At 43.6% G+C, this 25,618-nt stretch overlaps 9 protein-coding genes across 9 annotated transcripts; 5 read left to right on the plus strand and 4 right to left on the minus strand.

Moving 5' to 3' along the window:
• Nucleotides 1-413: 413 nt before the first annotated feature.
• On the plus strand, nucleotides 414-1,758 carry C8R40DRAFT_1173792 (uncharacterized protein; the record flags this gene model as incomplete). Its single annotated transcript, XM_046232074.1, has 6 exons — nucleotides 414-468; nucleotides 519-585; nucleotides 639-940; nucleotides 994-1,314; nucleotides 1,368-1,484; nucleotides 1,547-1,758. 6 exons carry the CDS (start codon nucleotides 414-416, stop codon nucleotides 1,756-1,758), a joined length of 1,074 nt encoding a protein of 357 aa, XP_046083485.1.
• Nucleotides 1,759-2,046: 288 nt separating this feature from the next.
• On the minus strand, nucleotides 2,047-2,644 carry C8R40DRAFT_1071870 (uncharacterized protein; the record flags this gene model as incomplete). The annotated part of the gene is made up of 2 exons (XM_046226394.1): nucleotides 2,047-2,505; nucleotides 2,564-2,644. 2 exons carry the CDS (start codon nucleotides 2,642-2,644, stop codon nucleotides 2,047-2,049), a joined length of 540 nt encoding a protein of 179 aa, XP_046083486.1.
• A 278-nt stretch (nucleotides 2,645-2,922) lies between these two features.
• Nucleotides 2,923-5,916, minus strand: C8R40DRAFT_1118094 (permease family-domain-containing protein). The gene is made up of 17 exons (XM_046228681.1): nucleotides 5,765-5,916; nucleotides 5,625-5,694; nucleotides 5,260-5,551; nucleotides 5,115-5,207; nucleotides 4,992-5,066; nucleotides 4,899-4,939; nucleotides 4,749-4,851; nucleotides 4,600-4,689; nucleotides 4,204-4,540; nucleotides 4,104-4,150; nucleotides 4,036-4,050; nucleotides 3,871-3,977; nucleotides 3,746-3,811; nucleotides 3,581-3,695; nucleotides 3,469-3,521; nucleotides 3,216-3,411; nucleotides 2,923-3,153 (listed from the first exon to the last, which is right to left on the minus strand). The coding sequence occupies exons 2-17, from the start codon at nucleotides 5,634-5,636 to the stop codon at nucleotides 3,026-3,028; spliced, it is 1,770 nt and encodes a 589-aa protein (XP_046083487.1). The 5' UTR covers nucleotides 5,637-5,694; nucleotides 5,765-5,916; the 3' UTR covers nucleotides 2,923-3,025.
• A 755-nt stretch (nucleotides 5,917-6,671) lies between these two features.
• Nucleotides 6,672-8,196, plus strand: C8R40DRAFT_499483 (uncharacterized protein). The gene is made up of 4 exons (XM_046235260.1): nucleotides 6,672-6,823; nucleotides 6,959-7,018; nucleotides 7,071-7,282; nucleotides 7,341-8,196. The coding sequence occupies exons 2-4, from the start codon at nucleotides 6,992-6,994 to the stop codon at nucleotides 8,119-8,121; spliced, it is 1,020 nt and encodes a 339-aa protein (XP_046083488.1). The 5' UTR covers nucleotides 6,672-6,823; nucleotides 6,959-6,991; the 3' UTR covers nucleotides 8,122-8,196.
• C8R40DRAFT_1266992 (uncharacterized protein) lies at nucleotides 8,192-9,940 on the minus strand. The gene is made up of 7 exons (XM_046233951.1): nucleotides 9,368-9,940; nucleotides 9,269-9,307; nucleotides 8,976-9,206; nucleotides 8,877-8,924; nucleotides 8,727-8,807; nucleotides 8,606-8,677; nucleotides 8,192-8,549 (listed from the first exon to the last, which is right to left on the minus strand). Exons 1-7 carry the CDS (start codon nucleotides 9,914-9,916, stop codon nucleotides 8,409-8,411), a joined length of 1,161 nt encoding a protein of 386 aa, XP_046083489.1. The 5' UTR covers nucleotides 9,917-9,940; the 3' UTR covers nucleotides 8,192-8,408.
• Nucleotides 9,941-10,444: 504 nt separating this feature from the next.
• On the plus strand, nucleotides 10,445-11,755 carry C8R40DRAFT_499528 (uncharacterized protein). The gene is made up of 3 exons (XM_046235261.1): nucleotides 10,445-10,752; nucleotides 10,816-11,160; nucleotides 11,222-11,755. Exons 1-3 carry the CDS (start codon nucleotides 10,567-10,569, stop codon nucleotides 11,576-11,578), a joined length of 888 nt encoding a protein of 295 aa, XP_046083490.1. The 5' UTR covers nucleotides 10,445-10,566; the 3' UTR covers nucleotides 11,579-11,755.
• A 1,745-nt stretch (nucleotides 11,756-13,500) lies between these two features.
• On the plus strand, nucleotides 13,501-15,036 carry C8R40DRAFT_1118118 (uncharacterized protein). The gene is made up of 5 exons (XM_046228682.1): nucleotides 13,501-13,877; nucleotides 13,941-14,290; nucleotides 14,353-14,499; nucleotides 14,556-14,689; nucleotides 14,744-15,036. Exons 1-5 carry the CDS (start codon nucleotides 13,638-13,640, stop codon nucleotides 14,809-14,811), a joined length of 939 nt encoding a protein of 312 aa, XP_046083491.1. The 5' UTR covers nucleotides 13,501-13,637; the 3' UTR covers nucleotides 14,812-15,036.
• Nucleotides 15,037-15,255: 219 nt separating this feature from the next.
• On the plus strand, nucleotides 15,256-16,380 carry C8R40DRAFT_1239238 (uncharacterized protein; the record flags this gene model as incomplete). Its single annotated transcript, XM_046233480.1, has 3 exons — nucleotides 15,256-15,551; nucleotides 15,620-15,964; nucleotides 16,021-16,380. Exons 1-3 carry the CDS (start codon nucleotides 15,366-15,368, stop codon nucleotides 16,378-16,380), a joined length of 891 nt encoding a protein of 296 aa, XP_046083492.1. The 5' UTR covers nucleotides 15,256-15,365.
• A 1,826-nt stretch (nucleotides 16,381-18,206) lies between these two features.
• On the minus strand, nucleotides 18,207-19,888 carry C8R40DRAFT_1052812 (cellobiohydrolase I-II; the record flags this gene model as incomplete). Its single annotated transcript, XM_046224783.1, has 7 exons — nucleotides 18,207-18,875; nucleotides 18,935-19,018; nucleotides 19,068-19,160; nucleotides 19,215-19,447; nucleotides 19,498-19,548; nucleotides 19,598-19,771; nucleotides 19,825-19,888. The coding sequence occupies 7 exons, from the start codon at nucleotides 19,886-19,888 to the stop codon at nucleotides 18,207-18,209; spliced, it is 1,368 nt and encodes a 455-aa protein (XP_046083493.1).
• Between the last annotated feature and the right edge of the window lie 5,730 nt (nucleotides 19,889-25,618).

Consider the following 25,618-nt stretch of genomic DNA (forward strand, 5'->3'; position numbering starts at 1 on the left):
CAGCCTTCCATGTGAGTTGGTCAGACATTTTGCAGTGTTGGCGCAGCGAATTAGTTCAGAAATCTAAAAGGTAGGATGATACTTGAGATTGATTGCAAAAGAGAACATAACGTGGCGAAGACAACGCGACGCGTGAAAGGCACATGAGACGGAGCTCCGGGACGGAAAACCAAATTTCCAGCGCAGGCCTCGATTTGACTGTGAACTTCAGGGAAGGCTTACTGGCCGTCATGCTTCTCTTACGCCCAACATCCATCGCTCAAAGGACTTTCAAGTTTTCAACGCGAAAATATGCAACAGAAGCTGGACAGGTAGCTCTCATATAAAGTTACCCGGAGATTCCGCTATTTATCAAGAACGAATAGCTACGGAAAACCGGTCTTTATGATTTTCATGTTGAAAACAAAGCAAAAATGGTACCCTTTGCTGGGTACTCGATGCCTCTATCATATGGAGATGTAGGGCAGGGTACACGCTAAACGTTCTTCTTATACAAATTTGTCTAATATTCATCACAGTCGCCAGCCATAACCATGTCCGCACTGATGCGGGCCTCTTTGATGTCGGGCATATGGTTCAGTCAAAGTGAGCTTTATACTGTACTGTGATCCAGTCACTTATGTTGATAATCCCCCTAGCTTCCGGGGCCCAACTGCGACACAATTTCTAGAATGGTTGACACCGTCCTCATTATCGTCTTTAAAACCGTACAGTTCAACTCTGTCAGTCATCTTGAACGAGAAGGGTGGTATCATAGATGACACAATAGTCACAAAGCACGCCGAAGATGCATTTTATGTTGTCACGAACGCCGGACGGAGAGATCGTGATTTAGCTTGGTTCATAGAAAAACTGGAACAGTGGAATTCCACTGAATATGCAAAGAATGGTCCGGTGGAAATGGAGGTCTTGGAGAACTGGGGCTTGATTGCCTTACAAGGTACGTGAATCACCTCGACCTATAATTCTACTGGCGCCAATTTGTATCTCTAGGACCAAGGGCTGCATCCTACCTTCAAGCTCTCACTTCCTTCGACCTGCAAAAATTAACATTCGGCACCTCTGCATTCGTTCCTTTGGAAGGTTTCAATCTCCATGTTGCCCGAGGAGGATACACCGGAGAAGATGGCTTCGAAATATCCATACCGCCATCGGAAACAGTCGAGGTCGCAAAAATACTTTCAAAATACCCTGTTCAACTCACGGGTCTTGGTGCTCGAGACAGCTTACGTCTGGAGGCGGGTATGTGCCTTTACGGTAATGATTTGGACGAAGATACAACACCTGTAGAGGCTGGATTGTCTTGGGTAATTGGTATGTACCGATTTCACTGATGACATACTTCTACTCAAAACCAACAATGACAGGGAAGGAAAGGAAAGAAAGTGGTGAATTCATTGGCGCAGAAGGCGTTCGAGAACACTTGAAGAACGGTCCACCCAGACGGAGGGTAGGGTTAATAATAGAAGGGGCACCTGCTAGACGTAAGTGGATTTATGATGTTTTCTGTTTAGTCAAACTGACGCTGATTTCCCTGTTCTGGCAGAGGGAGCTAAGATTTTCTCAGGTACCGAACAGATTGGAACAATCACATCAGGAATTCCTTCGCCAACACTGAACAAAAACATCGCTATGGGATACGTTAAGAATGGTTTCCACAAGAAGGGTACTGAGCTCGAGGTTGAAGTGAGAAATCGTAGACGCCAGGCCGTGGTTACATCCATGCCCTTTGTCAAGCCTAATTATTGGAGAGGATAATAAGGGATAATAGCGTATCTGGGATAACCTGTAATAGCCCATCAGTCCCTCAGATTTCATTGTTTTGGTTCCCAGATCCTGACACATTCATTTCGAGTATGTTCTTTGAGAGGAATGCGTGCATGAATGGTTGTCTATGAATGGTTGTCTATGTTCATCAACAGTGACTCTACATAGTTTAACTCTAGGTATTTCTCGTTCATAGTCCTTATCCAGTATTCTTGCATCACGAATGATATGTCAACTCGTGGAGGATGGAGAGTAAATGACATACCGGAAAGGTACCTTTCAGTCATCTTTCAGTTTACTGTTTTCCACTTTGAGCGTGGTGTGATCATCGCGCAGTTCTCCAGATACCTTAGGGGCTTTCTCCCAAGAGACCCACCCAGTGTAATGCTTGGTCGCCGTCTGTGACTTTATTCTCAACCCTGAGGTAGTTGGAGGCAGCTCCGGGGTGAAATTGACCTCGACAGTGAATTTCTGTTCGTTTCCTATTGCAGTCGGAGCAATCTGACCCCATTCAGAGACAGTGAGACGCATGCGGCCTGACGGGTCCAAGGCAGCTTTGATTAATAATTTCACCGCGTTTTCGATTTTCACTTTCTGAGTCTCGTCTTCATTATTTGCTCCGATGATAGGGTATGGACTATCGAATTTAACCTTAGCTCTGAAAGCAGGGGAAGCCCGGGGACGTAGAGATTGCAAGTTTGTAACGCCGGTGTCACTGGAGTCGACGGCAAACGGTCCCTGTAGAGGGTGCATCAAGAATCAGTTCATTATACTATTCCGAGACGCAATCACTCACAAGAGGTGCAGCGATCGCCAACGCAATCGAGAGGAGACCCAGGATCAAAAGGGAGTAGGATTTAGTGGCAGAACTGAGCATATTGGGATTGGGCTTGTGAAAATTTCAAATTTCCTGCTTTGAACAGAACGCAGCGAATGTTAATTAGATTTTCGAGCGAAAAGCGGGATGGAATACCAAGGAGAGAAAAATGAAGCAGATGAGACGCAGTTTCACTAGGTTTCACTTGGAGGCTTTGTCCAGCAAAGCAAAGAGCGGGGAGGGAACGAACAACACTGGCCAGCGGTGGAGTAAAGGGTAAAGAACTGAGGCCTGAGGAACTACTTAGTATATGTATGTAGTAATCAGGGAACAGCCAAGTCCTATTTATCCGCCGGATCATCTTGGTCTATAGAACTCCTACGGTCAGACATATTCTTATTCGTAACAGTAATAATAGTATCCATTTCACATACTCAAAGACTACGATGTAACCTCCTCTTTGCGTTCCCCAATCGACGACTCGACATCGCTCTCTTTCTCTTCCTCCGCATCCTTTTCCTGTGGCAGAACCAGATTCATTATCACTGCAACGATCCCTGCTGCGAGGACTACATCCGAATGTAAGATCAGTGTTCAGACGACTTGTGATATAAGAGAGGGAAGCGCGTACAAGGAGTGCTTAAAATGATGGTGATCGAGTTGAAGAGACCTTGCAGGCCACTGTTGGGATTGTTGACGCCATTGAAAAGTTCAGTGAATATTTTTGGAACAAGCAGATCCCCAATGCCGAATGACATAGCCGCCGCGAGGACGAATCTATCTCTGCGGGTGAACTGCATCAATGCAAGAACCCGAATACCAGACACCTAGGAAGGAAGAACTTGGGGTCACAAATCGACGCCTCAATTGTCGATGAATCTTACCACAACAGAAGCAAAGAGGAACGTTGTGACACCGCCAATGACTGGATTCGGGACTAGGTAGTACGAAGGATCATTCAGAAATGTGTGGACTCTGGCGAAGCGGAGCGCTCACTAGCAAGGAAAACGCCAGATATCTTGCCTAATACACCAAAAAGGATGAGGAATGCGCAACACCATCTTCCAGCAGACCGATTCGCGCAGCGTGTCATGGCGATTACACCATTATTCTGCAACTGAAATGAGATTCATATGGGATGAGAGATTGTTCTAAGCTCACCTGAGCAAAAATTGATAAAGGAGTGACCGTGAATAGAGCTGAAAGGAACCCCCCAATACCATCACTCTTGGGATTTGTGAGTTGTCCAAGCTTTAACATGAAAGTAAGAGAAACACGTTACTTACCAAGACCCCTCCCTGCACCCGGGAGTCGAACTCAATTCCACGTACGTCCACGCGAGAACATTCCGCAGATGCGGTGATGTCGCCTATTGCTTCCATGGCCAGAGAGACTAAGGAAAGGGAACTGTCAAACGTCGAAAACAAGGAGATAGTTGACTGATTAATCACCATATACTGCTAACACTAGGAACGAAATTAGACCCAGGATGTTAAGTAAAAGGTTCACATTAGCTTACTTGGAAGGATGGCGGGAGGATATACACCGATCTTGAAAGTATGAACCCTTGGAACATGATTCAGGAACGCAAAAAAAAGAATTTGGAAGAGAATGATTACCATAAGAAGGTGATTGGGGGAGCGCTAGAGATACTGGATCCATCGATGTAGCCAGTGGCACCCGCGACGATACATCCAACAGCCAGACCGACGATAATACTGATGTTTTTTAGGAATGGCGAACCGAACATCTCGGTGAGCACGATGCTGATGAAAGACAAGAACCCAAGCCCGATGAATTCAGGTGAGCCCCACGGTAAAGGCCTTGGTGCGAGAGTAGTCGGACACAGCGCGTAAATACCGGTTGGGGCTGTCTGACAGTTGTTCGAGCCTCCGCCCCAGTTTGGGACACCAGAGCTACCAATAAGCGATGCTCCGATCAATAAAACGACAGTTCCTGGAAGGGAGAAGTTGAGGAGGAGGTCGATGTTTCAATCCGGAATTGTGTATACATACCGGTAACCAATGGAGGGAAAATACGTTTGAGGACACGAGGAGGGATGAACGCGAGGAACATTTCGAGGAACGAGCAGATAAGAGATGTTCCTGCCGTTCAGCAAATGAATATTGTGCATGAAAATGAAGAAAGATGAACTAGAACGAACCTAACACTTTACCGTAGGCATCTGGACATGCATTACGAACCGCGGTGCCATCGGAGTCCACAGTTGATGTACATGTTCCATCTTGGTACATAGCGTCGAATATCTATAGAATATAAACATGGCACCTAGAAGTACTGGATATTAACGTACAGCACTCGCGGTAGATAGTGTTGCAAAGCTGGTACCAACGACTATTTGCAATATGTTATCATTAAATGAGGTAGAATGCTGTAAGACGCTCACCACTTATCAAACCCATTCCCAAGTAGTATCCATAGAACAAAGGGGTTCGAGATATTTGGACAAGGCTGAGAATACCTGTACCATCAATCAGTAATTGGTTTATTATTGTGATTTTGGACGCACCACATCCAATTAAAGACGCCGATATCATGTACGCTGAGGTGGTACTGTCCAGATTTAACGAACTTGCAAAGATGATTGGCGGCGTGATTAAACCTATGTACGTTCTATGAGCTCCAGGTGCGCATTATGCCGATGGGACACATACCAGCAAGCATAGCTAAAGCATGCTGAAGCCCGCTAGAGATCGCCAGAGCCAGTGGAAGATCAGCGTCTAAGCTGTAAAACGGAGGTTGTTTTCTTGAAGCCTTCGCGCTAAAAGGTAAGGCCGGAATACAGAGCCAGGCGTAGTCATAGTCTCCAAACCACCCATCCTTCGTTGTAACTTTGCGCTTTGCGAATGCAATACGTTTTTTGAAAGAAGTTCGGCCTGGTGATTCCGTCTCAACTTGGCTTTCGAGAGTATTGAGATTAGGAGGGTCAATACTCTCAGGCTGATTCTTCCGAAGCGACGAAGAAGACATGGGTAGATCAGTCCAAGTAATCTCGTTCTTCTGGGAAATTCAAACTCACAGATGCAGCCATATGCCCATCAGTACTAATAACAATCCAATTGAATGCTTATCGAAGGAGCGAGATAAGCCTGTAAGATAGTTTGAAAAAGTTTGACATTTATAAACATATAAATCATTAAAAAAACCTCCGAGACATACCTGTTATCCTCGATAAGAATTTCATCGCCGTGGCATTTGGAGAATGCTCATTTTTTGGAGACGGAAGGAGTTGTGTATGTATGGACCGGGTAATCGAACGCAAGAGGTGAGGGAGATTCAGATCGGGTACACGATTCTCACGACCCCCCCCCCCCCCCCCCAATGAATAGAGAGTCCAGGCAGGGTCTATTTGTAGAACTGTCTCAAACGCCCTTCAAGCTCACATATACCTTCCAGACTGTACCTAAGTAGTTGGATATCATCAATAAGTGACACAAACACAGGTATTCGAAGATTTCGAACAAGTTTTATGGCCTCTCGAACCGTCATAGGATGCCGTGCAGCTCGGCTTGGGCTTGGTCAGGGCCTTTCGCGTGGCAACATAAGTACCCCCGATCTGAATCTCCCTCACCTCTTGATCGAACGGGAGAGACAGGTATACTGTTATGTCATCAAATAATGTCAAAGCGAATTCCGGGCGCTCAAGCTATCTCCTACTGTTACTTCGGCCTACAACATCGACCTTCAGCCTAAACACTTCCTGTAGTGACTTAGCACACTGCTGGTTATAGGATATTGAACTTCGCTACCCGCCCTTACAGGTGAGCGGTTTTCAGTCTACTGCTTCGCTCCGCTGTTATGGTCCTGTGTGCGTAAGTATTCGAATTTGATTTTCTGTCTATGTCCCTCCGATCTACCTCAAGCTCAAGATTGATGTCGAAAATCTATTCACACCTTTTGAACGGAGTAAATTTCAGAAAAATTCTCACTGTGCGCCAATGAAATATAGCATTTTCAATGTCGGACCTGCTTCCAGATGCTGGACATCATGATGGGTGGGTTCATACACGCCATCGCAAAAATCCGCAACGAGTATAGGCCACGCAGCGTCTTGATTAATATCTCCTTCAGGGCGTAAAAAAACAGGCTGGCGCTTCCAGCAGAAAGTATTCTACCGAACACATCAAGCCATGCTCAAAACTGGAAGCAATGATCTGGAATAGAATACGGAAGCGCCTGGAAGCGCGATGACCCAGCACTTGCACATAACATCAAGGAGTGAGTGCAGTGTTTTTGGATCTCCAATTGGACGGCAGCAACACCCCCCGAACATTTCACTTTGTCTCAACTGCTCCTCCTCCTCTTTCATTTGTCACTCAAGTTTCATTCTGCACCTTTTTATTTGCATTGCAGTCATGGAATTCGGCAATACGGAATTTGGTTCAAATGATCCAAGGTCAGAGCGGGAGTCGCGTAGGTACTAACTTCTCACGACCCGACCATTGTTCCTCACAAAAAGTGCAAGTTCTTTCACTACAATTTCCACAGCACCACCCACTCTTCACACGTACAGCACCCATCGTATAAGTTCTCAGACCTGGGCACCCTTTTCCATACACATGCGACCATGTGGATGAACGAACGTCGCTACTTACCAGAATACCCGGTCCAACCACAAGTTGATAGTAATAGTCAAATTCCAACAAGTCGTATCGGAGGGAAACTGGTTTCTAAAGGGTGATTTCAGTTACAAACACTGCACTTTACGACACATAGAGCTTATCACTTGTTCAAGAATACCTTCCGCTTTACCTGAACTGACACAACCTCATAGAATGTCATACACGACTCCATTTTATCGACCAGCGCACCCGAACGAACTTGAAGCTCAGGCCTTCCAGCTCCACCGAGCGCCCACTCATAGACCGTTAGGGTTATGGGCCTATGTTGATCCAACTTGGAACACAACTCAACATGTTCAAAATCGTACTAGTGTCGCTATCCCATCCCCGGCAACATACTGTATACCCAATCCCTGCATTCAAACTCCTCCTGTCCCTCAAACGCGCGATGGACAACAAAACTATGATGACGACGAGGCAGCAACGTTCTCTGTTTGCGGGTCATTCGACGATCGCCTGCGAAACAGAGATTTACTAGACGTGGTTCAAAATGAAAATGTCCTCCAACCAATTTTTGGACGATTTGATTCGTCTGTGGATTCAGCTATACCCTTGGGACCCGGAACCGACGTGACAGACCCAGTACCCGTAACTGTCGCTGGACTGGAAAAACTCATCCAAGACCATGCCCGGAGAAATCAGAACTATTTTGATTATCATTCATCCTCGACAACAACAACCATCATATCCTTGCCTCCCTTGACCGAGTTAAATCTGAGCACTCATAATTCGCAATCTACGCACGATTGCTTACGACCTGTTGAAGCTGTGGCTTGCTGTGACGAGGAAATTGGAACCAAGTCACAATCAGCCATGGAGTTGCTGCTGGCGATGGGGGGCAGGAGATCGAAGTCAATCGAGAAGGTGATGAGGTGGAGAATGGGTTGTATTTGAATGGAATAGGTGCAAGTTTTGTTCATGTATAGTAGTGCTATTCGGCCTAGGGTCCGAGTTAGCCCGGTGAGATTGACGATTTTGTCGTTGATGCCAAGGCTACTCAAGTCACTCCATGCGAAATGATTCAACACTGGTCAGCACTGGGTCAGCATGCGATGTATGTATGCTATTAAATGAGCCTAGACTACTGCGTATACTTTAACAATAATGCAACAAAACAGAACAGAACAGGAAAAAAATATTCGACCTTTCTACCCAATGACGATAGGTTTATACACAAGTTCTTAGTCCTTCTGAACCTTGCTTATGCCAAACCGCTTTGTGAAGTTCAAACCTGCCCCGGACATCCTCCTCCCCTTCCTTCCGCGTTTACTTGACACCACGGACCACGTTGATTGGTAGGATCTTTCAGAGGGCGGCCTCTCCTGAGCACAAAGCACATTCAGAGTAGATCATAACGAGAAGGAAAAAAAGAGCCTACAATCGAGATTTGAGAAGATGATTTATCCATCGGGAACCGGAAATTACTTGAGATCAATGAATCTCTCGAAGACTGTTTGGGATATTAAAATGCATTGTTTCCAAAGCAAATAAAAACATACTATTTCGATATGACTTTTATTATTTTGCTTCAGCTGCAAGTTGGCGTTTGATATGAAAGTCCTGCTTGAATTGTAGTCAGGCTGATAAGTATGATGAGTATGTCAGTAAATCTCATAGTTTGATTCATCCGCTTCAGGAAAAGAACAAACCTTCAATAGTAATTCAGGTTGCTCCGAGTCATTTCTCGGGCTCCAATCCTAGTTATGAGATTAAATTTGTGCTGCACATAGTGTTATCATAGTACTCACTAATTCCGTATATTCTGTTGAATCAGGCTCTGGAGACCATGTGAATAAACAGGACTTCGACACTAATTGAGGAGGCATTATGCCCTCTGTTGTTTGGAATGGAGTGATATTGGTTGGACTGTCTGTTTCATACAAGGCACTCATCGCCTGTTCATTTACAGTGACCCTTGAACTCTTATAATTGTCACGGCTCTGATACCCTTTATTCATGTAAGAAGTGCACGAATCAAACTAGGAATTTCACCCGTCAATGCCCCCTGTTGAGCACAGACATACGCATTGAATGGACGAACCAAATGTTTTTCTTCACAATTCGAAGAGTGTCTAAAATCCTAGGACACATAACTCTGCAATTATATTTTGATTCGTCAAGCTCAGTTTAAGTGACATACCAGTAAATCGGTGACCATGTTATGATAGAACTGTGGATGCAACTTCAAAGCTCTAATCCATCCCTGCCTCTTCCTTTTGCAGAGTGTTGTCAACTTGAATTGATTATCATCATCTAGGGCATATTCCGCGGCACTTGAGCAACGCCATGCTTTAATTTGGGAGGTTGGCACCATATACTCATAACAAATAATGTACTGCTGTGCATTCCTGTGATTTGATTTCCATTCAGGTATTGTCGAAATAAAACGTTTTTCCGTAATCAATCCCTGCTCAAAGGGATGAACGTAAGAAAAATAGTCACGGAAATGTTGATTTTGGCCAGTAGTAAGAACCGGGGCAGAAAAGCATTGATGCATGCTGGACAATGTATTGAGGGAGCTGCCCGCAAAAGTAGCCATAAGAACGATTGGGACAAGTCCGGTGTTCTTCGAGCCTGGCCGCGAGAATGTCTTCGAAGTGTCACCGGAAATAATACATGGTCTCTTTTTCAGTCCATGTCCGTTGTAAAACTTTTTATCTAGGCGCATTTGTTGTTCAGCAAGTTTCATAACAAGTTCAGTTGAATGTTCAGTAGGTAGCTTGTCCATTGCGCAAGTGAACAAAGGTCTGAACACTGAGTCGTGAATTGCTTGAACCGAACCGGCGGATTGCATTGAGATTTAGGAGTTGTTGAGTGGCAAATGGTGTGAATGGGATTTCGGAAAATTATCAGAGGGAAGCAGTGACAGCGTAATAATTAGGAGATATGATGAATGTGCTGGATATGGATGATGGGGATAAAGACAGTCGACCTTTTAAGTGCATTCAGGAATTGGTAGTAGACCGATTATTATGACCGAAGTAGTAAGTACAAGGAATTTGAACCCTTTTGAATTGCTAAAAAAAATAAATGCTCGTCGTGATGAAAGTAACCATGACAAGAACCAAAGAAACTCGATGTACTTAGTCCCTTGTAATCCGTAGAAGAAAGAAGGAGGGTAAACGTGACTGGTAACGGCTGGTGTAGCAGTGATTATTTCTGATTATTTGTGCATGTGAGTCAGTGTGGGTCCAACCAGTTGTCAACGTTACACGCCTCAATTTCTGCCCCTTGTTCTTTCTTGTTTTCATTGTTCTTCTTACCTTCACTTTAAATAAAAGTTGATTCTAAAAGCTCAAGGCATTTCTTTCCATCGACTGATACCCCAACTTCCTGAACATGTCCGATTCTGACGATTTTGATACCACCTCCCTTTATGTTCCCTTTGAAGGGATGTACATAACATTCTCATTTGACATTCAAGAAACACTGGATCTTCATCATTGCGACCCGGAGGACTACGCACATCTTTTCGAAGACATCAAGAACTTTCCTGCCGTGAAATATGTTGGAATCTTGATAGACGTTCGTGTTTCACTGCATAATTTGTTGAAAGTTGAAAGTTTCCACTGACCTTCGAAATTTCAGTATGCAGATCTCCCTTTACCTCAGACAAAATACCAAAAAGTCATGATTCGACCCCTCCAAAAAGGATTAAACATTCCAATTCCTCGATTTGGTATCGAAGAAGACATGTGTACCCCCGTTTCACCAGAGACAGACCATCCGTTATCACGAATATCTCTTCAGTTAAACAAGCCGCTTCCTTGGTCAGGTTGCTATCACCCCAACTTACAGGATATAAATGTAAGGTTACCCACAGAAAGTAGGGATTACAGTAATGCGTACGAAATGACGGATCGAAGCCTGTGGGAGATGAGAAAGTATTTGGGTCAAGATGCCAAGCGGAGAAAACTTCCACCAGAATCGGAGGTGAGTTTAATTACATGGAGTAAGTGGAAATTCTCGTACTCATTGAAGCTTACTGTCGTAGGTACCTGTTGAAGTTTCTTCCACTCATGAGCCAGGACCAGGCTCGCTTCTGGATATGAAGCTTCATGGTCTTGCTCAAAGCCGCCCAGATGAGCATGCTATTAATTATAGACTTGAAGGAAGTGAAGCAGGTCCAAGCCGAAAGCTTGTAATAGAGGGAATAGACGGCGACAGACGCCTCGAACTTGAAGTTCACCATCCTGCATTTGCCCCAATTATTGATACAATCCGACCTGACTCCGTCGATAATGACTCTGAATTTACACCCGTTGTGAAATTCGATTCAGATATATCAGCTGTGGACGATTTCCCAAATGCCTATGAACTTTACGATCATTTGGATGCATTAGAGGCGTAGGTGGATGTTTGAACCTAACTTCCTTGTTCTGATTGGTGTATTACAGACTAGTGAAAAAGTGCAAACAAGGTCCACCTCTAGCACCAGGAATTCAACTCGATATCACTGCAGCGGCAACAGTAGACATCAGCGCAGATGTGTTCACTACAAAAACCAATCACTTGCTGAATGAGAAGATATTTTCGATAAAGTTGAGAAGGTGCAGTATAACTTTGGCTTACCCATTGTCCTAGCCTGACATTCAACAGGCTAGCTTGGTTTCCTTCAAAGAAGCAAAACCTACCGGGTCCACGTAAGCCTACTAATGAGCTCCGAGTTGAAGCGGCCGAAAGCGATACAAATTCTTTGAACGGTGAAGAGGTTGTCTCGGTTCCATCCACGCCAAAGCATCTTAAGTCATTGATGAAGTGTGTAATCCCTGATTGACTCTCTGGTTTCAAACCTGATCTCGCTGTTTCCACAGTGTCATTGCATTTTTCCGACGAAAAAATGGACACGAACATGCTCAGGCCATTGACAGCCAATTCTCGACACCAGCGCATACTACTGTATCCGATGATGATGACTCTCGAGCTCCTGAAGCGCTTGCAAATGCCTCAACTGATGAGGACAATTTATCAACCCATATTGACAAGAACACATCGCAGTTTGGAAAAAGATCTCCCGCTACAAAACAATCACAACAACATAATAAGAGTCCAGTGTCTTCTCCCAAATCAATGAAAAACGGTGAGTCTCAGTTTTTGTTTCAAATCTTCTAACGTTGAGCCAAAATCTTCGAGCAGTTCTCAATAATGTATTGGGCCTTCGGCGGGGTTTCATGAGGATGCCACTTCGCCACTGATTAGGTCCGATTTTTCCGAGGGATTCGAGATAGCTGTGAATACCTGTATCTTTTATCAGTATTTCACAGTTGTATCACGATTTGGGACGTACCCCATTCAATAACAGACATCGAGGTTGTTCATACGAAGGTAGTAATTGCAAAGATCATTGGCGGTGTGATTAAATCTACGTTCAATGAGTTAAGAAATGGCCAGAGCTAGTGGAAGATCAGTGTCTCAGCTGTAAACGGAGGTTGTTTCCTTGAAGCCTTTGTGCTGAAAGGTAAGGCCGGAATGCAGCGCCAGTCGTAGTCGTAATCTCAGAACTACCCATCCTTTGTCCCTCGCTTTGCACTCCGCAGATGCGATACGTTTCTTGAAGGAAGTAGAAGTGTGGCCTGGAGATTCCATCTCAACTTCGCGGTACATCAAAGTTGGTATGTATTTGAACTAGCTATGATACATGTCCATGCTCTTTCCTACTCTTTCAATGCTCTTTCGCGTGTTGAAATTTATGCCTGGACGCAGAGACTGGCTACTCCTGGTGACACCAGGTCACTCTCTGGACGGATTTTTTTTTAAATTGACTTTGAGAACGTTCGGTGGGTGTATGATCGGATTGTTAACCATTTGTAAGTAGTGCAAGTTGTAAAGCTCCTTGCAATGACTTCGTAAAAGTTGCCTTCGCAGGAAAAAAAGAGCGAGGGCGCGCTGGCTTACTTAGACTAATACTACAATCCGATTGTTACCGTGTGAATGGTAGACATTCGTTACCTTGTACCAGCCTTGTATTATGACTTTGATGCTCAACTTTTGTTCTTCGATTGGCTTTGTTCTCACTCGCCATAATTACAGTCACCAATGCGAAAGTTTTCATTTTGCCCCCAATTCTACGAAACATGACTTCCGGATTCGATACTAGTTCACTCTTCGTTCCTTTCGAAGGGATGTATATATCTTTCTCTTTCGACATTGAGAAAACACTGGAACTCAATAACTGCTTCCCGGTGGACTATGCTCATCTCAAGGAAGAAGTGAAGAATTTTCCAGTCTTAAAATATGTCGGAGTTTTGGTGGATGTACGTGATCCTTCGATCTCTGAGTCGTTGCAAACACTAAATTTCCCGAAAGCACACAGACCTTCCTTTACCCAACGGAAATACCACAGAGTTGCTATTCGACCTCTTCAGAAAGGACTCAACATCCCCGTTCACCAATTTGATATCAGGGAAGATATGTGTACTCCAGTGTCACCCGAGACAGACCATCCACTGGCACGAACATCCCTTGAATTAAACAAACCGCTTCCTTGGTCAGGCTGTTACCACCCCAACTTTCAGGACATAGAAGTAAGGTTACCCACAGAATTCAGAGACTACAGGAATGCATATGAACTGACGGATTGGGGACTTTGGCAAATGAGAGATTATCTGGGTGAAGATTTTGAGAGGAGAAAGTTGCCGCTGGACTCGCAAGTGGGTACAACTTATTCGAAAAACCAATATCACATCCTCTTTATCTTACTTATATCTTCCTAGGAACCTGTAGAAATATCTTCAGTTCAGCCAGGATCAGGCTCACTGCTTAGCATGAAGCAACATAACCTAGCCCAATCCTACCCTGACTCTGGACTTGCTATAAGGATTCAAGGAAATGAATTGGGTCCTACGCAAAAGCTTGTTGTTGAGGGTACAGACAGTGATATACCCAAGCTCGAGTTTGACATTCACCATCCTGCATTTGCCCCGATCGTTGAAGCTTCTCGGCCAAACTATGTCGACAATGACGCTATCTTTACCCCAGTTGTGAAGTTTGACTCAGATATCGCAGCTTTGAAAGATATTCCTAGTGGCTTAGAGTTATGTCGTTGTTTGGATGCGCTCGAGGCGTAAGTTGTGCATTCACTCTTAGTCTCGACAAATCTTTCTTAATTCAATCGCCCGACTGCAGACTAGTGAGGAAGTGTCAACAAGGTCCACCTCTGACTCTCCAGGTTCAAGGCTGTATAACCGGAGCGGCGGATCTCAGTACGAATGCAGTTGCTGCAGAAACTAATCATCTGTCAAAGAAGAAGAGATATTCAAAGAAGTTGACAAGGTGTGTATTATATACTACATCAGCCACAATTTCCTCCCCCTGATTTCCAATTACAGATTCGCATCGTTTCTTTCGAAGACGGAAACTTTTACAGCGTTTCGTAAGCCTACGAAGGAGCTCAAAGCGACCATAAGAGATACGAGAAAATCTATCAATGATGAAGAGTCTTCTCCCAAATCAATGAAGAATAGTACGATCCGATTCATACTTATCATTCTGATATTGAACTAAGGTCTTTGAGTAGTTCTAAAGGATAAACTAGGCCTTCGGAATATCGTGCAAGGTTCCTTGAGAATGCCGCTTCACCACTGATCAATGTCTGTAACTCGGTTTCACCGGCCTCGAAATACCGTTGGCCTCCCACATTCAGTAGCTATCAATCTTCGAGAATGAATGGTTCGAGTTTTTCATGACCGCTAAGTATTTGGATACAGTATGATGGAAGGGACGAGGAAAAAGATCAAAGGTCCCGCATCCATTTTACAATTGTTGTTTGGGTATTTTTCCTGTCAAATCAAACCTGGAATATAAACAGTACAGTTTCTCCGAACCACGTCGCCATGAACTCGTGCTCTGTGGACGCGAAGCGTCGTTTCATCCAATGCCTAGAGCTTTACAGGTTGTCTTCCGATCCGGCGGTGTCCGACTAACCTGACGTTTGTCCTTTGTCCATACTTAACCCACCTCAACCTTGTCCTTTTTTCACATTGAATGATGATTAACAGATCAATGTGGGTCCAGCGGGTCGTCAGCGTTACTTGTGCGTTGTTTCGATCCTTGTTCTTCCTTATTTTTATTGTTCTTGATTCTGTTCTCATTATCCTTAAAGGATTCCAATTCCGTACCATCTCTTGTTAATCCTGAACATGTCGAACTCTGGCAAATACAATACCACCTCTCTCTTTGTTCCTTTCGAAGGAATGTACGTGGCATTTTCTTTTGACGTGCAAAAAACACTGGAGCTCCATCACTGCGATCCGGAGGACTACACACATATAAGTGAAGAAGTTGACAATTTTCCCCTCCATAAATATGTCGGGATTTTGGTGAACGTACGTGGCTTAATGTTTTCAACGAGTCCTGCCTTACTTATTATGACTGTATCTGTTTGGTTTTGAAGCACGTCCACCTTCCTCTACCCAATCGTAAATATCAGACAGTCTCCATTAGGCCTCTACAAAAAGGCTTGAACATTCCGATTCCTCGATTTGATATCCAGGAAGACATGTGCGTCACCGTTTCCCCGGAGACAAACCATCCACTATCACGAATTTCCCTTCAATTAAACAAGCAGCTTCCTTGGTCAGGTTGCTATCACCCCAACTTACAGGATTTACGCGTGAGGTTACCCACAGAAGATAGGGATTATAGCAATGCATACGAAATGACAGACCGAAGCCTTTGGCAAATGAGAAAATATCTGGGCGAAGATGCCAGGCGGAGAAAGCTTCCGCCAAAACCGAAGGTGAGATTTACAATCAATTTGATAAGTATTCCTGTTCCCAATCGAACTGTGCATAGATTCTTGCAGACAAATCTTCCACTTCTGAGCAAGGATCAGGCTCTCTCCTTAATATAAAGCGCTACAGCCTTGCTCAACGTCGTCCGGATGAGCTCAACGAGCTTACTGTTAAACTCGAAGGGAGCAAAGCAAGTCCGCGTCGAAGGCTTATGATAGAGGGCATTGATGGCGACAGACCCCTTCAAATTGAAGTCCACCACCCTGCCTTTGCCCCGATCATTGATACTATGCGGCCTGACAACGTCAATGGGGATCCCGTATTTACCCCAGTCGTCAAATTTGATTCAGATATATCAGCGATGAATAATTTTCCAAATGCATGCGAACTTTATGAGCATTTGGATGCATTAGAGGCCTAGGCCCCTTTCAGTTCATCTTTCTTTGCCTAATTTATACATTACAGACTAATGAAGAAGAAGTGTCAACAAGGTCCCCCTCTGGCGCCTGAAATTCAAAGCAATATCACTCCGGCGGCGGCAGAATTCAACATAAACAAAGTCACTGAAGAAACCAACCACTTGTCGAAGGAGACAATATTTTCGACGAGGTTGACAAGGTGCGGTGTCACTTGATATTGACCATTACTTGATCCTAATATTTTAATGTCAGACTAGTGTTCTTTCATTCAAAGAAGCAAATCTTACTACGTCGTCAGCCTACTACTGAGCTCAAAGTGGTCGAAAGCAATACAAATATTCTAAATGGTGAGGAGGATGTCTCTGTTCCCTCCAAGCCAAAGCATCTTAAGCCATTGATAAAGTGTGTGACATCCCTCATCGAGTCTCTACTTCTAAACCTGATCTTGCTCTGCTTCTACAGTGTCATTGCGTTTTTCCAACGAAACAATGGACATGAAGGTGCTCAGGAGTGCTCAGGCCATCGGCAGCCAACCCTTGACATCGGTTCATAGTAAAACTTTACCAAATGATGATGAATCTCCCGGAGCGCGTGCAAATGCCTCAACCGAGGAGGACCATTCAAAGAATCTGTCACAGTTTGGAAAAAGATCTCCCGCCACGAAACAAACACAACAGCCCCATAAGAGTCTGGGAAGTGGAAGAGAGTCTTCTCAATCGATGAAATACGATTAGTCTCAATTTACGTTTCAAATTTTCTAACACGGAACAACCACCTCGGGTAGCTCTCAAGAACGTATTGGGCCTTCAGAAAACTGGAGAGGGTTTTATGAGGATGCCACTTCGCCAATGATTAACTTCTATTTTTCCAAGGGGTATATATATTGAAATCATACTCGTCTCCTACTCGCACCGTATCCGTATCTAGAATATTCATGTAGCAGCAGATAGTAGCTTTGAACCTTGCCGCTAAGTCAGATATTCTGTATTACTTGTGCAGCGAGTTTGATTAGAGCTCCAAGTAGTGAAATCATATCATGGTATATATCAGGCTACTGGCAGAAAGCAGGGATTATATCACCAAGGATGGGTGGTTCAAGAAGCCTGACCAAAACCTCGGAAGCCTACTAATAAGCTCAAAGTGACTATAGGCCATCAATAACCAGTCCTTGACATCAGTGCCTGCCAAAGATGCAATACGGGGATCAGGGGCAGCTCCAGTGCCGTATGTGGAATGTCCAGGAGTACCAGGGAGTACCTACAAATGCCTCAAGCGATAAGCAAAGTTTATCGACACGCATTAGCAAAACCATCTCAGAGACTAGGAAACATCTGTTGCGAAAAAAACCCAATGACTCCTTCAGAACATCCAGAACATGGAAGAAAGACCTCCCAGAAGCAGTCAGCTGAATTTATGTTTCGCATCTTTTGTCGTTTAGCCAGACAAATTCCGTGTAGTGCTGAAGAAGATACTGAACCTTCAGAAGATCGGACAAGGTTTCTTGAGAATACCGCTTCGCCACTGATTAATTCCCGTTATTCCGGGGAACATTTGCGTCAAGATTATACTCGTCTATTACATTCAAGTTATGGCTCTCACTCAATCTTAGCATTCGGAGAGATGAACGGGTTCAGAATTATTGACGGCTAAGGGGTAGGATGCAGGGAAGAGGGAATAGACGAAAGTCTTTGCAAGATTTTTTACATCGTTGTTAGGTTTATGCGTCTCGTTCCTAGCAGCTGTGCTACCCTTCACACGAGTAACTTTTCCATCTCTGAAATATAGATGAAAATGAGCATTACAAGATAAAACGACCTCCGCACCCACCCTATGCAGTAAAAGTGGTCCCAATTGCACCAAATTTAATGTTGGAATATATGACTTGGGCATTTGGAGATTGAGCTTCCACAGTAGCAGGAACCCCAGATGAAACAGCGCAAGAGCCGCGAGCAACTCCAGGCTTGGTGCCTCCGTTCGTGGGGAAATCGCTGTCAAGCCAGAGCATGTTCACGGCGTAGTCGTCCCAGAGGCTGAGCACGAGCACCATACCAGCGGACATAGCTTTTCCCATTCCGCTCAAGCCGCCTTTGGAATCAAAGGTGTCGGTATCACCAAAAGCAACTTTCTGCTGTTCGCAGAAGGTGGCGTCAATTTCATTTGTGGCGGTAATTCCTGGAATATTCGTCTCCGAGTTTTGAATGACCTTTCCGTTTTGAACATAGAGACGACGGATTGCAGAAAGAGTGCCAGTACTCTGGTTGTTCGAGGAAACGAATTGCGTGACAACAGTGAATGGCTTTGTGGTGTCGACAGTCTGGCCTGGACCATAGAAGGTTGTGTCTCCGAGGCGGAATGAGTTGAAGTCACAGCCCGCCTGGTCACAAACACCTGCAGTCGAATTGGGGGAAGAGCATGTAGAGCCTGTGCACGCTGTTTGTTGTGTGACGGTGCAAGGATGAGGAGTTACAGCAGCGGACATCGAGTTCGCTTCCCAGACCTAAAAGGAGTTCGCGCGTGAGCAAAAGGAACAACGTTCAGAAGATCGGGAAGACCCACGTCCATCTCAGCACAGCAAGAGCCGGTATTCCTAGTTCCAGTGTTAGGATTGTTGGTAGATGGAGTCCAGTCAACGATATTAGCCTACACCGACGAGGTGAGCTCGCAGTAAAAATGGCCGATACACACTTACCAGGCCGTCGATAAACTTAATATCGTGTGGACATTGGGAGTCGCAGTAGCCGGTTCCATACTGAGCACCAGCTTTGTTAGTAGAGAATCGGGCCTACAAGGTCAAGTCAGGAGATGCAGAGATATACGTTGGTCCTCGCTCGCTCACCATACCACCGTCTGCATCCATCTGTGAGAAATAAAGGGCACCGTTCAAGCCACAGGGGAGCTGAGAAACATCCACATCAAAACTGAACTCTTGATTGACCAACTTGAATGTCTGATATTCGGTTTTGCTTCCCGGAGCCATCAAATACAAGCGAGAGCCAACGTTCTTCTGTTGAGAAGTAGTCACGAATTTGAGAGTGAGAGAGTCGCCATTGGTCGTGACACCATATGTTCCTGCGGATGTATGTCAAAGGCATCGAGGGTCTGCAATCGGAACCATGTACCTTGGTAGTCAGCACCATCGAGGGCACAGTTATTAGCACAAGTGGTGGGATCTTTCGTAGAGTCAGCGAAGTGGGAACACCAACATAGAAAACAAATGACCTGGGCAGAGAGCAGTGTCCCAAGTGTTGCCCTCATAGCAATTAGTCGAACTCGATGTCTGATGTAGGTAGCGCCAGTTCCCATCCAAAACAACTGAGGATGATTGCGTCGTGCAGCCTGAAGACGTACATTCCTGCCAGGTCAAAGGAGGATGATTTTCAGCAAGAAGTGTCCCTACATCTAGTCAGCAGAGGCTCGGTAAGGAATAACATGAACGAGTCCAGTACCAATCTGTTGGCCATAGGCAATGGCGAAGAATGTGCAAGTCAACAGAGCAGTAGAGCGAAACATGACTGCCTAGACAGATTTTCGAAGGGACAATGGAACCGCATGCGGTAGTACTCATTTTATAGGCATCGAATCCACAGCAGGTCAAAGCTTTCGCGGATATTTTGCGGGTGTTGATCTTTGAGCGAGTAGCTATTAATCCGCGCATTATCCGTCACTTTGTCTTGGGATCCCTGCGTTGAGAGCTTTGGCACGCACCTCTTGCTCAGACGGAAGTGTGAGATGTGCTCACGACAAGGATAATACACCTTCTCGGAAATATTTCGCAGCTTGAAGTGAAGGAAAAGGTCTACATTCTGACGAACATCTGTCCAAACGGCAAAAAACGGACCTTCACCAATACTTCGAGTAGTTGTAACGTATAGTTGTCTATCTCGAGGATCAAACAAAGTTTCCATATGTGGAATTGACTTCTGACGGGTGTGCTTCGTGAGGTGCATTCTATAATTCATGGAACAGACAGGCACCAGAGGTATTAATAATGCATGCGTATACTGAGGGACATGATCAGCTCACTTGACATGGCCATCCGTTTACAGATGCTGGATAGTCACATAGGAGTTCCTTGTACTGTCGCGGTTTGGTCTTGGCAAAAGTGCATGAGGAGGGGTGAGAGAAAAGGCCGGGAGAGTCCATCGAAAAACAACCCGGGCCCTGCGTTATACACATCTGTAGAAGAGAGATCGTTCGACGAGTTTCCCCAAGTTATTGGATACGGGCCGCCTATGGAACTTGGGCCAAGTGACCTAGCAGGAGGAAGCTCCGTGTCACGGTGGGTGGTTAGCAAGCCTGGATGGTGTGAAATGGTCAGGAGGGCAGGAGAGACAGTATTTGAAGAACGCACTTCAGAAGCGCTGAGTACTAAGACGCGTATTATCCGTCAGGTACATACATAGATGATTTCAAAGTGGGATAAAATGGGAGTGAATAATGTTCATGAGGATTATAAATTTGATTGAACGCTCAATGTGTCGTTTAAAACGTATTTCTCGCGAGGAAATTATCGACTATTCCTGTGATGAGCGCTCTACGAGGGTCGTCGAAAACGCGTTAACCAAACTTCACACGCTCCGAGCTAGCGCTCGTTCGACCATCTTTGCTTGATTCATCCAAAAAAAACCAACTGTTCCGGAGAAGAGGTTGCTAAAATATAGTCCATCCACCCAGTCCTCAACAGCCCTTCGCGTTGATTTGCAGGCCTCCTCATCACCTTCCGATTAAGCCCAAAGTCCTTCAAATTCTTGCACAGAGCCCCAAGTGAAATAGGCTTGTCGTGAAAAATGGCAATCCATTCAGCTATCTCGTCCAATTACAGAGACGGATCCTAGTGAGCTTCTGACATCTTCCTCGAACAGCATAGCGAGCCCTTCGGTATCATAATTTTCTTGCTGAAACTCTTGACAACCTCTGTGATGTCCCCATCCTTTTCAAGCAGTTGTAATGCTCGTTGCCTCAAATCTTCACTAATTCGATGATAAACCATTGACCAGCGGCGAGAGCGAAGACTATTTTTTGTATTATTGCCGAACCTTTAGGTAAGGCTCCTTACAAAAATGTATTGTATGATTCGTAGGGGGGATGCTAGGGGAAGTTGGATTTGTCCATTTCCCACGGGTCATGTGGTATTATGTATAATGAAGTCAGTGCAGATGCTCGGATCTTGACATTAGATCCGAAATGGAGTCACATTGACTAAATTGATTGTAAGTTACATTCAGTCAAATTGACTCATGTATTTCAATATAAATAAAGCTGTTGCATATTCTTTCCCCCCACCTCATATGTCTAAGTCAAATCCTTTTACTGCTTCCTCAGCATATCAAGCAATGCCCTTCAATGGGATTGCATCACCCGTTGTCGGGATCAATGAACCTGTTAATGATAATGATAATACTCTAAATGCTTCTGTGTTGCCATCTATATCTTTGTCACATTCAGCTTCCTCTTCATACAATGCATCTAATTTTGCATGTCTTACTGTTGCTCAAAAACAGTTGGTTTTCCATGCCCTGATTCAGTCATCCTCAATTCTTTGTAATGATCTGCGCAAAATGGCATCTTTACACCTAAATTTGAGTACACGCAATACTTACAATCAACATAAAAATAAAAGTGATTTGCTGACTGACTATGCTCAACATCAATGTTCTAATTATTGTCTGATCTATCATGCCCAGGCAGAGATTGTCAAGTTTTTTAGTGTTCCTAGCATTTCTCAGTTTGAATTTTTGGAGTGTGCCAAGGCCCTTGGACTTCGAAACTATAATCAGAAATCTTCCAATAAACGTAAATCTGAGCACATCTCCTCTTCACACAAAAGGAAGAAAGTTGCTCATAGTCCAACTCCAGTTCTCAATAGTACAAATTCAGATCCTGTTATTGACAGTGAAATCTGGCCTGAAATTTTAACTTTGGATGAAAAATTGGCCATTTTGCAAGAATCATATGATGCTGGCTGTAATACCTCTATCAAAAAGGTTGAATGTTCATTTTGTGGAACTCTTGAGACTGTAGACAAAATTTGTTCCATTCTTTGCACAGATTTGGATATTTCTTTACTGAATACAGCTGTGCAGGAGCTTTGTTCAAAGACAAAACAAGCTAAAATCAAAGCTTTTCAACAGCACACAATTAGTAATGGCTGCTACCAGCTCTGTATACAATGTAAACGTGAAGTGAGATTCAAAACATCTACTGACAATACCTCAGTACGTGATAAATCACAGCGTACTTTTGTCCAATTGCCACTGCGTAGTTATGCAAATGGAACTTGGACTGGTGATCTTCCAGATGCATTAAATGGTCTAACATTTCTTGAAGAACAATGCATTGCACGGGCTCGAGCTACTAAATGTATGTTCAAACTAGAGCTTGGCCCATCAGGACAGTATGCTTCTCGGGGAAATGTATGTATTTTTCCACAAGATCCAGGTCCTTTGGCAACCTGCCTCCCTCCTCCATTATCACAAATTCATGATGAAATTTGTGTTATTTTGGTAGGGTCTCCTGATGCAGAGATTACAATTGAAACTCTCATGCAAACACCTCTTCTTGTTCGAAGATCAAGAATTATTGAGGCTCTTGAATGGCTTCAGATGAATAATCCATTGTATTATGATCTCAATCTTGATACAATGTATAACAATGCAAGCCAATACCCAGAAAATGGCATTCCAATTCCTTTGAAGAGTGTTATCCGAATATCCTCCAATTCTGAAGGCTCCTCATATACTGCACAAGCAAACTTTGAACAATTTAATGAAAATGTTTCATCCTCTGGTATGCTGTCTTCAACAGTTGTAGATGCTGACCATATTGATTCTACTTATCAGATGCGCAAGCTTAGTGCACTACAACATCTCAAGAGGGGCAATAAACCTTTCATCAAATTTCCATCTGGATCTACTCCTTTATCCACATATAAGAATCCAAAACTTTATGCATATTTGTGGCCAACACTTTTTCCTTATGGTGTTGGAATAATGGAAAACAATGATATACACTCCAACAGTTCTGTTGGATTCCGGCATATAGATATGCGGGCTCATACTGCATATCTGTTGCAGAGCAAACCAAATTCTCGATTTCAAACACATTTATCATTTATTTTTGTCATAGGAAATATTTTGCAACGCCGCCAAACTTCTTTCAATGCAAAATTGGCTGTAAAGCGAACTTGGTTTCCACATGTCGAAATGTTACTTTGCAAGCTATCCAACAACACAATCACTGAGTTTTCAGAGAAGTTAAAGAAAAATCCATTTGTACATCCAGAAACTGAGGGTGAGAAGGCTGCTAAGCAACTCATGAAATATATCAACTATATTGGTGAAAATATTCCAGGCTCAATGTCAGAAGTTCAGAACATGAGAGAGGAATTATTTCCAGTTGTTCATACCAATGGTCTTCCTCATGTATTTCTCACATTGAATCCAAGTGATACAAATAATCCAATAGCTCAAGTTATTGCAGGACGTGATATTGATTTAAACCAGATATTTCATAACCTGAAGCCCCATACTGAGAATCTTGAACGTTCAACTTGCATTGCACAAAATCCCATTGCTGCTGCCCAATTTTTTGATATCTCAGTTAAAAATTTATTGCATATTCTACTAGGAACAAAACGTCAGAACAGAAAGGGTGTATTTAGTGAAGTTGCAGTATACTATGGTGTAATGGAAGCACAAGGCCGTGGTTCATTACACATTCATCTGCTTATCTGGCTAGAGCATGGCTTATCCCCCAATGAAATCAAGTGCAAGTGCAAGTCTGATCCAAAATGGGCTCAATATCTTACTGATTGGTATGATGATGTATTTTCTCAAAATATTCCTACACAGACTCAAAAATATATCCAAGCAAAGGGAATGTATAAACGACAACCAGTAATGAGCCGGCCAATGAATCCTCAGATTCCTGAATATTGGAATTCCTTTAACCAAGATCTCCGGAATATACTTGAAAATGCTGGTATGATACATGAGCATACTGATACTTGCTTTAAACATTTGCCTATTAAGCTGAGATCCTTGCGAGATGATAATAAAGATTGTCGTTTTCAACTTCCTCGGGATATTGTAGAAAAAACCCACTTTGATGAAGATGGATACCTTGTTCTCAAATGTAATAATGGTAATGTAAATGGTCATAATCCAATTATAACAGTTGCTGAACGTTGCAATACTGATGCAAAGCCAATTGGATCGGGATCAGTGGCAATGGCCATGTTTCAATATTTTGGAAACTATACTATCAAAAATACTATGGATACAGCCTTTGTTTTTTCTGCTCTATGTGCAGCTATCAAATTGCTCACTGAAAACCCCCCTATGGATATTGATGGGAACTTAGATACATATGAGCATAGCCGTCAATTTCTTATTAAAACTGTTAACAAACTCATTGGTAAACGTGAGCTCAGTGGTCAGCAAATTGCCAGTAAATTAATTGGGACACCAAGCTGTTATACAAATTGTAGGTATCCAATATTTTATTGGTCAGGAATGCTTCGAGAAATTGCATCTGATATTTTTGATATTGCAAATTGGAACAATGATAATGAGTCTGATATGACAATCAATGACTCTGGTAATGAAGACCTGCATACATCACAGCAAAATCTCCAACAAAGGGAATTTGATGATTCATTTGTGTTTCTCACTGAAAAGACTGTGCAAAGTGGCAAATTTTCATTGAAGAATCATTCACACAATTCACTATTTAATGATATTTTTTTCCGACCTAAAATCCTTTCTAACATTTGTGCTTGGGATCTGATGTGTGGCTATTCAAAGGAGGAATTACCTGAATCAAAGAAACAAATCAAAACCTACCTACGATTTCAATCAGGACACCCACAGTACATAACTCATTGCTTCAAAAAAATGAATATAGGTGACGATCCACGGGTTCCATCCAGTACTCAAAGGCTATCCAATTCCCCGGAGTGACAAGATTGAACATCATGAAAAATATATGATAGCTATGCTTGCACTATTTAAACCATGGTCTCACAATGAGCAAAGTCCATTAAAGACACCTGAGGAGACTTGGGATACTGCCTTCAATACTTGGAAGAATACAGACTTATTCAAAAGTCATATCAAGATCATTAACAATATGCAGTTACTGTATGAATCCAAAGATGCTAAGTTAGATTATTCTGCTCAAAGACAGAAAAGATTTGCAGAGCTTTCCCACAAAGTAACATCAGAAGAAGATGATGGTGAA

Source organism: Lentinula edodes (assembly GCF_021015755.1).
Source record: "Lentinula edodes strain Le(Bin) 0899 ss11 chromosome Unknown C8R40scaffold_32, whole genome shotgun sequence".
NCBI lineage: Eukaryota > Fungi > Basidiomycota > Agaricomycetes > Agaricales > Omphalotaceae > Lentinula > Lentinula edodes.

Coding starts and splice junctions, on each gene's coding strand:
- C8R40DRAFT_1118094 (XM_046228681.1), bottom strand. Junction 4,690..4,748: donor TGCCTACGGTAAAGTGTTAG/GTTCGTTCTAGT, acceptor GCTGAACGGCAG/GAACATCTCTTATCTGCTCG. Junction 3,812..3,870: donor GGGTGCAGGGAGGGGTCTTG/GTAAGTAACGTG, acceptor ACAAATCCCAAG/AGTGATGGTATTGGGGGGTT.
- C8R40DRAFT_499483 (XM_046235260.1), top strand. CDS start 6,992: ATGATCCAAGGTCAGAGCGGGAGTCGC. Junction 7,019..7,070: donor AAGGTCAGAGCGGGAGTCGC/GTAGGTACTAAC, acceptor AAAAAGTGCAAG/TTCTTTCACTACAATTTCCA. Junction 7,283..7,340: donor GGGAAACTGGTTTCTAAAGG/GTGATTTCAGTT, acceptor CACTTGTTCAAG/AATACCTTCCGCTTTACCTG.
- C8R40DRAFT_1266992 (XM_046233951.1), bottom strand. CDS start 9,916: ATGAAACTTGCTGAACAACAAATGCGCCTAGATAAAAAGTTTTACAAC. Junction 8,925..8,975: donor CAACAGAATATACGGAATTA/GTGAGTACTATG, acceptor TCTCATAACTAG/GATTGGAGCCCGAGAAATGA. Junction 8,678..8,726: donor ATAAAAGTCATATCGAAATA/GTATGTTTTTAT, acceptor TATCCCAAACAG/TCTTCGAGAGATTCATTGAT.
- C8R40DRAFT_499528 (XM_046235261.1), top strand. CDS start 10,567: ATGTCCGATTCTGACGATTTTGATACCACCTCCCTTTATGTTCCCTTT. Junction 10,753..10,815: donor ATGTTGGAATCTTGATAGAC/GTTCGTGTTTCA, acceptor TCGAAATTTCAG/TATGCAGATCTCCCTTTACC. Junction 11,161..11,221: donor AACTTCCACCAGAATCGGAG/GTGAGTTTAATT, acceptor TTACTGTCGTAG/GTACCTGTTGAAGTTTCTTC.
- C8R40DRAFT_1118118 (XM_046228682.1), top strand. CDS start 13,638: ATGTGTACTCCAGTGTCACCCGAGACAGACCATCCACTGGCACGAACA. Junction 14,500..14,555: donor TATTCAAAGAAGTTGACAAG/GTGTGTATTATA, acceptor TTCCAATTACAG/ATTCGCATCGTTTCTTTCGA. Junction 14,690..14,743: donor TCCCAAATCAATGAAGAATA/GTACGATCCGAT, acceptor GTCTTTGAGTAG/TTCTAAAGGATAAACTAGGC.